We start from the raw sequence: 14,132 nt of genomic DNA, 5'->3' as shown, positions 1-14,132 counted from the left end.
TAAACTAAAAAAGGACACAAGTGGACAGGTTGTAAAGTATAAAGCCAGACTTGTAGCCAAAGGGTTTACCCAGGTTGCAGGAGTAGACTACGGAGAAACTTTTTCGCCCGTAGCAAGGTTATCATCTGTACGGCTACTAATGGCATATGCGGCGGAACTTAACTGTCAAGTTGACCACCTCGACGTGGAAACTGCTTTTTTAAATGGTGATTTGGAAGAGGAAATTTATATGGAACAGCCTGAAGGTTTCTCTACCGATTCGAAGAATAAAGTCTGTTTATTGAAGAAGTCTCTTTATGGCTTGAAGCAAGCTCCACGTCAGTGGAATAAGAAAGTGTGCGAAGCTATGGCCACCTTATCGCTTACACAAGCATCAACGGAACACTGCATGTACTACACGAGACATGACAACGATTTTCTAGTTGTAGCAGTATTCGTCGACGACTTTTTCATTCTGTCAAACAGCGAAACATTGAAAACCAACTTTAAAAACGACCTCAAGAAATTGTTTACGGTCAAGGATCTGGGACCTGTCAAAGACTGCCTCGGGATGAGGGTTTCCCAGAACAAAGGTCGTATAACCCTTGATCAGTCACACTATATTGACAAACTTTTAGAAAAATATAATATGACGGATGCCATCACCGTCACTACACCGATGGAACCTGGCATAAAGCTAACCCTTCCCACGCAGGAAGAAGAAATTGACGTTCCCTACAGGGAACTTATCGGCTCGCTAATGTATATAGCAATTGGAACTCGGCCCGATATTGCACATACAGTCTCGTACCTATCCCAATTCAATACACATTACGGGGGGGTACACTGGAAAGCCGCAAAAAGGGTTCTCAGATACCTCAAAGGTACAAAGGACATGGGGTTAACTTACACGCGAAATGGTCATAACAACGTCGTGGGATATTCGGATGCCGACTTTGGAAACAGCATCATTGACCGAAGGTCCTATACTGGATATGTCTTTCTGGTGAGTGGAGGGCCAATCTCTTGGGAAGCTCGCAAGCAACGTACAGTCGCCCTTTCAACAACAGAGGCTGAGTATATGGCGTTAGCTGAAGCCTGCAAGGAGGCCATTTACCTAAAAACGCTCATCCAGGAAGTATTTAATATCGCTCATCCCATGATCATTCATTCAGACAATCAGAGTTCCATCAAACTTGCACACAATAGCACTTATCACGCCCGCACCAAGCACATCGACATCAAACATCACTTCATTCGTGACGCACTATCACACCATAATCTACATCTAAGGTTCATTCCCACTAATGATATGGTCGCCGACATTTTAACCAAACCTTTGGCTAAAATAAAACATTTTAAGTGTACAAATGCTTTAGGTTTAGGTTAGGTTTAGGTGTACATAGTAGGTATTAGTGTGTGTATAGTCAGTGATAGTTAGATTGTATATACAGGGTGATTTTTTTTGTGCTCTATTTTATTATGTGTACAGTTTACTTTGATATGTCTATATACACTTATGTTCAATATGAATATATACAGGGTGTTCATATTACGGGGGGGTGTTAAACCTTTTTATTACCTTTTTTGTAATAAGAACATCCATGGTTTTTTGATTTGTATTTTTATATTCATATGTTTTTTTATAAGTGTCATTCCTTCCAATATTCTCATTGTGTGAACGTGTTTTCTATTTATTAAATTATTTCAATAAGTATATTCCACGGATTTTACTCCTATATTAATATCATAGAGGAGAAAATGTAGTGTTTTGACCAGACTTAGCCTCAAGCCATTATTCCAAAAAAACCCTTAGCAAAATGGCGCAGTTAAACATCCCATACGTACCGAAGACATCAAATCCACCTAATGTTCCGCAACTTCGCCCTATAGAAGATTTTTGGGCAAATCTAAAGAGGCGAGTATATTGCAATAATTTTCGTCCCAAAAATGTACAGAGTTTGATTCGAAAAATAAAATCGGAGCTGAATAAAGTGCCGACATCTGTGTTTTCGACAGCGATGGACAAAGTACCACAGAACTGCCGTAAAGCATCTCGCATGGGAGTAAACTATTTTATACATTAAGCCTTGATATATATACATTATTATAAGAACATAATTATTTTAAAAAAGAATGTTTTTTTTATTTAAAACAGTATTGAACTTTGTCCAAATTTCACTACGCATACGTTACACGATCGAACAGAGCCTCGGACCGGACTAAAGTTGCCCGTTTAGACTTACTACTATTTCTGAACGTATCCTTAGCTTTGCTATCTGTCAAACCATGTTAAATGTCAGTGTCATGTCACTTAGTACGGGGAGTACCAGAGTACCATGGGAGTACGCCGTTTTTTAGTTTTGGATTTCATATTTTCTTGCTAATAAATCTAATAATGTATATTATTATTTAGTTTTGTTGACACTTATTCTCTAATCCTAACTGACTAGCAAAGGCTCAAGAAGCTGCCTATTTTCTAACAATATAAAGAGCAGTTCCTCTTGTTGTGGTATTCTTTTGAATTCGTTGTAGTATTTCTGCGCACCGCACAGTTGCCGTGAATTGCGATGGACGTGACGCACGCGTGTCGCTGCTGCCTGCGGTGTGCTCCGGACAAGGACCTGACGACGCCGTACACACATCTCGGCAAAACGGAGATATATGCCGACATGATCAAAGAGAGCTTCGATATACATGTAAGTAAAAGTATGACAATCTAGTTATCGTAATATATCTGAGTACACAAACAATAAATTATGAAAACTTAAATGTTTCTGTTTGAATAATTTAACTTGCAGCTGGTGGTGGGCGGCTCGGGCTCGTGCGGCATCTGCTCTATGTGCGTGGGCCGCCTGCGAGACGCGAGCGACTTCAAGCTGCAAGTGCAGCGCAGCCAGGCGGAGCTGCGGGCGCGCACGCAGGGAGCGAGCGTCAAAGGTAGGGACACACTACCCATTAAACTGGTAGTGAATTGTAGTAATTCCGTTGGAGCTCTTTACAGATATCTACTGAAAAACTATGTTACGATCATAATTGATTTGCAGTCTAGATGGTGGCACCATACACCCTCCTGCTAAGGACTGACTGCCCAAATCCAATAGCGTTATTGGACTTCTTTAAAATTGTTGTCTGAACATAAAATTAACGGGAAGTTGATGTGATTCATATTCTTTGTGTTTTTTTTGCTGTAGAGGAAGAATCTGCCGTTGAGCCAGAGAATCCAGAAATGCAGGACGAAGATGGGACCAGTGAGCCGGTATCAGGTGAGTCTACTCCTCTTCAATGAACATCAATGATCATTATTTTTATATATTAAGCTGACAAGCAGTAATATCAATTGATGATGTCTGTGTAGCAATCTTCAGATAATGACATTGCCAAGTATTAGAAGACACATGTATGTGCTTGTCTAAGGTGTTGACATTGTGTTCCGAGACCACATCTTCTGGCAGTTTGTTCCAAACCCTCACTACTTGGTTTCTAATGAGAATTAGATTTGCAGTAGTGGTTACTAGGTTTGAATACCTTGTGGCTGAACTAGCCTGTTGCTTATAAACTTATATGTTTGCTTCAGGTGACGAGCCCCCGGTCAAACCGGAGATGCTGGAAGAAGATGAAATACTTGATGAGAGATTCCGTGAGTCATTAGTTTTAACGACAGGTTTAGAAGATATGATGATGTGTGATGTGTGAGCAACAGGCTAAAGTTAAAACATTGCATAAATGTGAATATTGAATCTATGGGTATTAAGAGGTTTGTAAAATATTTAATATTATCAGTAGTGTAGAACAGAAAAAAAGTGAAAGTAAAATAAATTACTTCAAGGTAACAAGTGTTATTAAAAATAATCCTATAGCTGAACCATTGTAAAGAAGAAATTGCATTCAGCCCCGGTTACTGCGCAGAACATGGGGTTTAATATAGTGTTGGTTGCTCTAGATGACATGCTCCGGTTAAACACGGCGGCCGGAGACAGGGCGAGCGACGAGGGTGACCCGCTGTTGGGTGAGTACCTGCTTCATGTATGTACAATAAATTAGTTCAAGTGGAAATTAGTTCAAATCAGACTTCAATTGCGTATATACGTCTACGTCTATTTAGACATGTTTATTACTTGACAATCCCAATATAAATAAGCACAAAGTGCAGTTCTTTTTGGACAACTTTAAAACTATTGATCAAGGGGTGTTTTATTAAAAAGAATTAATATATCAATTTTTTTTTATATTCAAAATATTAGAAAAATGTACTATGTTGCACATTTATATGATTCGTAATGTCATCCATCTATCTGAAGGATTTTTTTCTATTGTGCTTAAAATAAGAACATTTAAACTTCATTATATCACTGCATGGCAGCGTGGCCACACTGAACCAGATCTGTTGCACCAGGCACGACCCGGAGCGAGGCTGCGAGATCCCTGAGTCGTCGACACAAACCACGAATAGTATGTTTGTTTCAGATGAAGAGCTCCTAGTCAAGCCAGACTCGGCGAACGAACATGTTACAGGTGATGAGATGCCGCGTAAGTGGGCCATTTTATTTAAAGTTGTCCTCTACACGTTTTTTTTAAATAGGTATTTTTTTATGTTATTTCTACTCAGAATCACGAGCTCTTTCTATCCTACTAGGAGAAAAAAAGTGTTCCAAGGTTTTTTCCCATTCCGTTACCATTTTTTTATAGACTTTGCATGGCGGTTTCGGAATGGAAAGATCGAAAAATGTATTGAAATCTTGAGACACTTTTTTCTCCTATTAGGATCAAAAGAGCTCATGATTCTGAGTAAAAATAACATAAAAAAATCCCAACTTTTGCTAAAGCGCTTCGGATGGGCTGACTGCTAGGACCAAAAGGTGGACGGACTGTGTGAGATGATATGATATGAACGCAAGTACAGATGATGGATGACAGAGAAGTCTGGAAGAAAAAGACATGCTGGGATCAAATGGGATATTGGCAAGCGAAAGATGATGATGATGATGGTTGTGTTTGTCATAGCTCGGTTAAAATAAAAATATTTCGATGAAAATCCCACACAATGCCGAGATGTTTGTTAAATTAATTATACGCGTTCTAACACTTACAACCTTTTTAAATTGTTTTGTAAATGTGTGTTCCAGTGTGTTCGGACGGCAGCGCCGCCCGCGCCAGGGAACAGCTCGCGATGGCTTGTTCCGTGGTGCTCGAGCGCCTCCGCGACGACGCGACTGTTCACAGTGGAGGCAAACCATACCGCTGCGAACACTGTGGCAAACATTTCATGAACAAGTCTGTTTTACGAGAACACATTCAACACACGCATTTATTGACCGGACAAAAACCATTTGCTTGTGATTTTTGTAGTTCTACGTTTCAAACCGAATTTCTTGTGATAGAACACGAGAAAAGTAAACACGGTGTAACAAATTTTATGTGTGCTGAATGTGAGTATGCAACAAGTTCCAAGAAAAGTTTGGAGACTCATTTAAAGAGTCACTCTTTGGAGAACAATGTTAATTGTACTCACGGTAGTTACACAAGTTCTTGTAAAACTGATTTATACAAACACCAAACAATACACATTGCTGGAAATCCTATTAAGTGTTGCGACTGTGATTTCAAATGCAATGATGAATCAAAACTGCGACGTCACCAGAAGACGCACAACCGGAAGCACCAGAGAAAACCTGACAAATGTAGTCATTGCGACTACAAGTGCTGTGTTAGTTGTAATTTACGAAGACACGAAAGGACACATATTGGGGCGAAGCCTATTCAGTGTAGCCACTGTGATTACAAATGCAGTTGGAAGTCAGACCTACTAAGACACCTGATGTTACATACCGGGGCGAAGCCATTTCAGTGTAGCCACTGTGATTACAAATGCAATCGGAAGTCAGACTTACAACAACACCTGATGATACATACTGGGGTGAAGCCATTTCAGTGTAGCCATTGTGATTTCAAATGCAATCGGAAGTCAAACTTACAACAACACCTGATGATACATACTGGGACGAAGCCATTTCAGTGTAGCCACTGTGATTATAAATGCATTCAGAAGTCACACTTACAACAACACCTGTTGGTACATACTGGGGCGAGGCCATTTCGGTGTAGCCACTGTGATTACAAATGCAGTCGGAAGTCACACTTACAACAACACCTGTTGGTACATACTGGGGCGAGGCCATTTCAGTGTAGCCACTGTGATTACAAATGCAGTCGGAAGTCAAACTTACAACAACACCTGAAGATACACACCGGAGAGAAGCCGTACACATGTAGCCAATGCGAATTCAAGTGCAGTGATAGGTCAAGCTTGCACAGACACGAACGGACACATACTGGCGAGAAACCTTTCAAATGTAGTCGTTGTGATTACAAGTGTCGTGATAAAGCAACCCTACGACGTCACCAGAAGTCGCATACAGGGAACAAGCCTAAACCGTAGCAATAGCGACTACAACTGCAGCCAGAAACAGCACCTGCGATGACGCCGGATGATACACACTGAAGAGAAACCTTGTAGGGAACGTTCGCGTTAGAGGGTACCTTTTTATCTAAATTTATTTAATTCATTCGTTTTAAGTAAGGTCCACACTGAAATCAGCGCTATGGCTCGCCGTGGCAGTATGGGGATCCTGTTAGTATCTAATTTGTGTTATTTTCTATTTCAAATAGTGCATTTACATACAAATTGTACTGTTAAACAAATGTATTTACTTTCGTTATTTATTAAATCGGAAAGTTAATCCTGACGTTGACGGCAATAAGCAGGCGGCTCCTGTGCTGCCCCCTACAGCTCGCGCCCGCTGCCGTATACTAATGTAATCACTGCCATTACCCCAGTCAATTTAAATACCTCACGTGGAGATATATCTTAGTGTAGATCCACAAGTTAGAGTAGTGAGTGAGCGCTGCGGGCGAAGTGGCCAGACACGTGGCTTCCGAGCCGGCGGTCGCGGGCTCACGCCACAGACACCACCGACTCCTTGCGACTTGTGTACATGTGAAGCATCGTTTGATATTTACCAGTTGCTTTGCAGTTTGAGGAACCTGCATGTTATAGTAACTGAAAGGGCTAGCGTGAGAACATCAACCCACACCTTCTTGTACAATGAGATCTGCATATGTATCTCTCGCTCTTGTAATACTGGTGTGACAGAGATGGGAATATCTAGATAAACGAAGGTCGCGGTGTCCACTGCGACTGGAGGCTGATGCGTGTTAGAAAATATAAAGAGTGACATTGTATTCCACTATGATTACTAGAATTAAATTAAAATTAATTGATATGTATCTTTGAAGAAAGAGTATTATTCTATTCTACTGCGTTTCCTTACCATTCCTACACACTCGCTGTCGCATAGCACCCTCTCTCTCGACCGTCCCGGGCTGTCACGTCGGCGACATGTCGTCGTCGAGCGGCGCCACAGAGTAGACACCAGTACTGCGCCGCGCTCACACTATTTATATACTCATGGAACCCCCACACAGCAGCAACGCAGAAAGAGCGGAGATATGACTGGTATAACGCCTCAATTATGCTTCATCTCGTTCTCTATAGTGCCAGTTACGGTATAAGAATTATATACAGTCATCTGTTATTTATTAGTGATAAGAAATAATAGTTATTTGTTTTACAAGGGGGCAAAGTTGTTGTTTAACCGCTCATGATAATATTCATACCCGAGCAAGAGAAAGATTCCAAAATTGAACCACGAGCGTAGCGAGTGGTTCGAAAATTGAAATCTTGAGCGTTGCAAGGGTTTCAAAGCACGAGGGTTAAACTAAATTTGCCCCAGAGTGAAACACAAAAGTTTTCACCAATCCAACCCGAAGCAAATGTTAAATGTAAAATTTCAAACCAAATCAAATCCAAATGAATGTTATTAAATATTTATCATCCAAAATCATCATTTAAAAGTCAATACTACCAGCTAGCATAAGAAAACAACTCAAAATTTGCATTTGATTACTTTGCCTCCCATGTGAATAAAATGCAACTTTGCTATTCGTTTTTGAAGTGCAAAGTAATTCTTTCCGAGCTGGTGTGGTGAAAAATAAATAATCGATGATATTCACATTGACACATCACAAATATGTTGCCTAGTAATTGCGTACTGATAATATTAAATAAGTAATTGTTCAGCTTTGGCTTTGTATTTTTAGGAATATTTTTTTGTAAATACTGTGGCAACACCAAAGTCACGGTTCGAATTTAAATCTTGCTCTGTCATGAGCTGTCAGAGCCAGTATGTCATAGAACTACTACCAGTGCACATCACATCTCGCTATTCTCGTTAATGTTCTCGCAATTTTGTTAAAAGCACTACTGCCAATCTCTAGACTATTTAAAATCAGTGCTGTGTAGCCGAAGGACGCCGTGCCCATCTGTGCAGTGGAAAAACCTAGGTCTAAGTTGGCCGACTGAAGGTAACGGTTCTGAGCTTACCTCTAGCTTGCGACAAGGGCAGCCCGGACCACCACCAGCAGTCCACAACAGAAACCAACGGTTCAACCCACAACCACCGGATTGCAAAGGTAACTTCGTCTCACACTATCTCGCACTTAAATTTAATTCCATAAGTTAATTTGGCATACAACAACTTTCTTGCTCAACCGGCCCTAAAGTATTCCCCTATCGTCCCATTATTTACAGTCCACTCTCTCGCCAGTGAACATTTTGGTTCTTCGAACCGGATAATTTGAAAAGTGACCTTTGGTTTTTCGTTTGTCGTTGTCTGTTGCTTATTCAAATTCGTTTCGTCATATCATCTGCTTAATTCTAAATTTAGGGTAGACTTATAAAAAAAGTCGAGGGTAAGCAAGAAAGTTGGTGGTCGTGTAGTGGTGCTTTAATAAAATCATTCGGTCACTTATTTAATTGCGCTGGCAACATTTTTCATAATTGTCAAGTGTCAACTGTCAGCTGTCTGTCATTGAAGTTGTGGAAGGTGAATTGCAGTTTGTTTTGAACATTTTTTTGTGTATTTACTGCAATTTTGTGTAGTTTTGTGTTTATTAATATGGGAGGCAGTGATAAGTCTGGCGAGAAAGATGATGCTGGCGTAGACACGGTGATGATTGCTCGTGATTATCAGGTAATGAGAATAGAGTATTTGCAAATGTTGTCGGATGCTGAATTAGCTTTGTGTGACGAGAGTGAATTGTGTGCAATTGCGAAAAACTTTCATGAAGCTCAAATAAAACTTTTAAGTGCTGCTCCGCGAAGCGAGCACCGCGAAATTTGTTCCCATACCGCGATGTTCGACTCGAAGGTTAGGGCAGTGAGATCGCGTTTGCAGAATAGGAAGCAGGCCTTTGCTGGGGCTTCCGGGGTATCGGGGACGCCGCAGCCGGTCTTGCCGAAGTTGCCGAAGTTACAAATTAAAGCTTTCGATGGGAAAATTGAAAACTGGGTAACATTCATACAGTTGTTCAATTCTTTAGTACATAAGCGAACAGATATTGCCCCTGTTGAAAAATTACACTATTTACTGTCGAGCGTGCAAAATGAAGCATATGACCTTATAAAAAATTATCCTGTCACCGATGACAATTATAAGGTAGCATATGAGGCGCTGTACAAGCAATATAATAAAATTAAATTAATTGCTACAACTTATTATGATAAGCTTACTCAGTGTGAACCTGTAAAAGTGTCTCGGCCTAGTGACCTACAGCGGGTTCATAGGGTCTTTACTGAAAACTTGTCAATATTGAAAGGTTTCAGCTTGCCGGATAAAAACTTTTTACTTATTCAGTTACTGTGGTCGAAGCTGGATAGGAGCACGAAGGAGCAGTTTGAGCTAGAACACAACTCCGATGATATCCCGGAGTTTAGTAAATTGCAGAATTTTGTTGAGAAAAGATACCGAGCACTAGATGCTGCAGGGTCAACGGGCTTCGTTGCTAGTACCCCTCAGCCTAGCAGTAGTAAGCCTTCTAGTAAGCCAAAAATGGCCTTGGTGGTCACTGCTCCAACGTGTGTAGTCTGTAAGCTGGCTCATAGTCTTGTATCTTGTCCAACTTTTTTAAAATATGACCCCGCTGATCGGTTCAAATGTGTGAAAGAAAATAAGTTATGTATTCTATGTCTGTCGGGGTCTCATTCTGTCAAGTCCTGCAAGTCAAAACAGCGGTGTGAGCAGTGTCGTTTCTCCCACCATACGCTGTTACATTTTAATAATGCAAATGTGCCTGCCTCCCCGGCTGTGGATGTAAATAGCTCGAAGCATCCGTCTGACACATCGAATCCGCTGGCAATGGTGGCAAGTAATGTGGCGGCCTCTTCTTTGTTTGCAACTGCCAAGGTTTTGGTGAAGAATGCCCAAGGCGACTTGGTAGCGGTAAGGGCTTTGCTTGACTGTGCCAGTGCTTGCAACTTTATAAGCGAGGAATGTGCAAAGAAGCTTGGTCTCCGGGCAGAATATGGGAAGCATGCCGTGACTGGCATTGGTGATGTGGTTTCTAGGCCCGGTGGCACATTGTCATGTACTGTCTCGTCCAGGCTCGGGAAGTCTGATACTGCTATTACAGTAGAGGCTTATTTGTTACCAAAAATTTGTCCGGAAATGCCAACGGATCATGTTGATGTCTCATCATGGCGACATATCAGGGGCTTAGAGTTAGCTGACCCTCATTGGCATATTCCAGGACCTGTTGACTTGCTCCTGAACGTCAACATTCTCGCTTCTTCGTTGCGCCCTGGTTTAACCCATGGGGCCCCTGGCCAGGCGACTGCCCTCAACACCATCTTCGGGTGGATTTTGATGGGTGACGCAGGCGACTGTGCAACGGACATCTGTCGTTCTCGGTTCCGTGGTAACAGTTGTCAACTGGTCGTGGGCAGGTTATCAATTGACGACTCTATTAAGAGGTTCTGGGAGTTGGAAGATGTCCGCTCTCCGAACACCGTCATTTTGTCGAAGGAGGATCAGCTGTGCGAGGAATATTTTCTCGCTAACTTTCGTCGCACAGAGGAAGGTAGATTTGTCGTTCCTCTACCTTTCGCTGACACTTCCAATAAACCCACCTTCTCGGGCTCTCGAGCCATTGCTCTTAGGAGATTTTCGTCGCTGGAGCGAAAGTTACTCAGTAACTCCGACTTCTACAAAAACTATGTAGCCTTTATGAAGGATTACGAAAGCTGTCGCCACCTTGAGGAGTGTGACCCTCCAAGGGTGGATGAGGGGAAGTTCTTCTACATCCCCCACCATGGAGTATTGAGGCCCTCGTCAACCAGTACTCCTCTCCGGGTCGTCTTTGACGCCAGTGCCAAGGACAGCCGAGGCATCTCGCTAAATGATGCGCTACTGCCGGGGCAGAAGCTGCAAAATAACATTTTCCACTTGCTCCTTCGTTTTCGGTGGCATAATGTTGTTTTCACGGCCGACGTCAAGCAAATGTATAGACAAATTTTAGTGTCCCCGGAAGATGCTGAATATCAGCGTATCCTATGGCGTCCGTCTGTCAATGAGCCTGTCCGGGACTATCGGCTGCTGACCGTTACTTACGGCGTTTCGTCCGCTCCTTACCAAGCTCTCCGAACTATTGCTCAGTTGGCAAGGCAATCGGGAGAAGAATACCCTTCCGGTTCGGCAGTTCTAGACCGCGACATCTATGTCGACGACGTGGTGTCTGGAGCTCATTCTATCGAAGAAGCACGGAAGCTTCGTTCGGAGTTGTCGACGATATTAGCTTCTGGCGGTTTCCATTTGCGGAAATGGACGTCGAACCACCAGGAGTTCTTCGACGGTGTCCCCTCCTCAGACTTGTATTCTGAAGACTTTCGGGAGTTCAACTCCATTGGGGACATCTCACTAAAAATTCTTGGCCTCTCGTGGTTACCTCAGGCAGACGACTTCACCTTTCGAGTGGCTGTCGAAGATCGTCGGTGCACTAAACGTACCATCCTCTCGGAGATTGCTCGGATCTTTGACCCTCTAGGCCTTCTCTCACCTGTGACGTTCTTAGCGAAATATCTCATGCAGTTGCTGTGGGTCTCAGGTGTCTCGTGGGATGACGACGCGCCAGAGAACCTTGTATCCGAATGGCGAGAGTTCAAAGCGCAGCTGCCTTCGTTGAGGTCCGTGTCTGTCCCGCGTTGTATGGTCAACGATTTCGTCTCGCTCGAAGTTCACGGGTTCTGCGACGCCTCAGAGCGAGGGTTTTGCGCGGTGGTCTACGTTCGAACGTCAGGCGAGGACGGAACGCAGTACGTCCAGTTGGTCTGTGGTAAATCGAGAGTGGCACCCCTGCGTAAATTGTCTATACCACGTCTCGAGTTGCTGGCCGCGGTACTACTTGCAGACCTAGTGGAGTCGGTCGCAACGGCTCTGGAGCCTCTCCACAAAATCGACAAGGTGTACGCGTGGTCTGACTCTAGCGTTGCGTTGACTTGGATAAAGTCTTGCCCTTCCAAGTGGAAAACTTTCGTGGCTAACCGCGTGAGCCACATCCAGGAGATTATTGCTCCTGATTGCTGGCGACACGTGAGGACTGGCGACAACCCTGCCGACTGTGGGTCGCGGGGCCTCTTGCCGGACGACCTGGTCCACCATAGTAACTGGTGGAAGGGTCCATCTTGGCTCGTGCTGGACAAGTCTGACTGGCCTAAGTCAACGTTATCAGTCGACGTGGATGTCCTACACGAAGAGCGCAAGGTGACTGTCCTTACTGTCTCTGTGCAGGAGACGTGGACAGACAACCTAATGAATAAGTTCTCGGCACTGAGGACACTCCAACGTGTCCTCGCCTATTGTCTTCGTTTCGTGCACATCGTAAGAAATCGGAAGACGCCCAACAACTTGTTGGACGGTCCTCTAACACCCCTGGAGATTAAACAGGCGCTTATGTTCCTCGTGCGTTCTGTTCAACAACACCACTTTGCTTCGGAGATCGAGAAAGTGAAAAACAATCTTTCGAACTTTCTCCCGAAAGCATTTAAGAAATTGTCTCCATTCCTCGATGACGCGGGTCTCTTGAGGGTGGGCGGACGCCTGTCGCGAGCTTCTCTCGAATTCGATGTTAAACATCCCCTGTTGCTACCTCGCGACGATCGTCTTACCTCCCTCTTGATCGACGAGTACCATAAGCGTTTCATGCACCCAGGCGTCCAGACGCTTCATAATTTGCTGGCGCAGCATTTCTGGATACTGTCCCCAAAGCGAGCTATCCACGCTGTCACGTCAAAATGCATGAAATGCTTCCGTGTTCGACCACTCGGTGCTCCTGCGCCGTTCATGGGCGACTTGCCGTCTTATCGGGTAGCCCAGCTCAAAGCTTTCCTGAGTGCTGCTGTCGATTTCGGGGGACCTTTTGACATAGCTCTGGGTCGCGGGCGAGGTAACAAGACCTACAAGGGTTACATTTGCGTTTTCGTGTGCACCTCGACAAAGGCTGTACACACGGAGCTCGTCACTGAGCTGTCCTCAGACGCGTTTCTTGCCGCGCTTCGCCGCTTCGTCGCGCGTCGTGGTCGGTGTAACCGGTTGGTATCCGACCAGGGGAAGAATTTTGTCGGCGCGAGCAATATTCTGCAACGTATTGTAGGAGATGCTGCGACGCATAGCGAGATTAAATTCGAGTTCAATCCGCCAGGCAGCCCTCACTTCTCGGGTCTCGCTGAGGCCGGTATCAAGGCTGTTAAAACACATTTGGCTCGAGTCATCGGTAGTCAGAGGTTGACGCACGAAGAGTTTCTAACCATCTTGACCCAGGTCGAGGCTCTTCTTAATTCGAGACCCCTTACTCCTCTCAGTACCGATCCTAACGACTTATCGGCCCTTACTCCGGGCCATTTTCTCACAACGGAGCCCTTATCTGTCGTGCCCGAGGAAGACCTATCAGACGTTCGGGTTAGCCCTCTCCAACGCTGGAAGCTGCTTCAGAAGATGCACCAGGACTTCTGGAACAAATGGTCCAAGGAGTATATGCATACCCTCCACCAGCGGATGAAGTGGCACGATAGGCAACCCAACGTCCAAATTGGTGCACTAGTGCTCGTTGTGAATGAGCAGACGAGCCCAATGAAGTGGCCCCTGGGTCGCATCATCGACACACACCCCGGATCCGACGGGATCTGTCGTGTGGTCACTGTGCGCACGGCCATAGGGTTGTACAAACGGCCTGTGGTCAAACTGTGCCCACTGCCTGCATAG

The 14,132-nt window shown here is 44.1% G+C and overlaps 2 protein-coding genes across 2 annotated transcripts in view; both read left to right on the top strand.

The window, feature by feature from the left end:
* Window positions 1–7,090, top strand: part of LOC134673871 (oocyte zinc finger protein XlCOF6-like) — a 233,302-nt gene extending 226,212 nt beyond the window's left edge. Inside the window, exon 2 of the mRNA XM_063531922.1 lies at window positions 5,106–7,090. Within this exon, the coding sequence (XP_063387992.1) occupies window positions 5,150–6,418 (1,269 nt within the window). The 5' untranslated portion in view covers window positions 5,106–5,149 and the 3' untranslated portion in view covers window positions 6,419–7,090. The remainder of the gene's footprint in view (window positions 1–5,105) is intronic.
* A 1,906-nt stretch (window positions 7,091–8,996) lies between these two features.
* LOC134674159 (uncharacterized) lies at window positions 8,997–14,132 on the top strand. Its single transcript, XM_063532215.1, has 3 exons — window positions 8,997–9,071; window positions 9,735–9,918; window positions 10,627–14,132. Exons 1-3 carry the CDS (start codon window positions 8,997–8,999, stop codon window positions 14,130–14,132), a joined length of 3,765 nt encoding a protein of 1,254 aa, XP_063388285.1.

Source organism: Cydia fagiglandana, chromosome 19 (genome assembly GCF_963556715.1).
Source record: "Cydia fagiglandana chromosome 19, ilCydFagi1.1, whole genome shotgun sequence".
Taxonomy (NCBI): domain Eukaryota; kingdom Metazoa; phylum Arthropoda; class Insecta; order Lepidoptera; family Tortricidae; genus Cydia; species Cydia fagiglandana.
This window is presented reverse-complemented; position numbering and strand designations above follow the sequence as displayed.

Coding starts and splice junctions, on each gene's coding strand:
- LOC134674159 (XM_063532215.1), top strand. CDS start 8,997: ATGGGAGGCAGTGATAAGTCTGGCGAGAAAGATGATGCTGGCGTAGAC. Junction 9,072..9,734: donor TGATTGCTCGTGATTATCAG/GTAATGAGAATA, acceptor TTACTTATTCAG/TTACTGTGGTCGAAGCTGGA. Junction 9,919..10,626: donor TAGCAGTAGTAAGCCTTCTA/GTAAGCCAAAAA, acceptor GGCATATTCCAG/GACCTGTTGACTTGCTCCTG.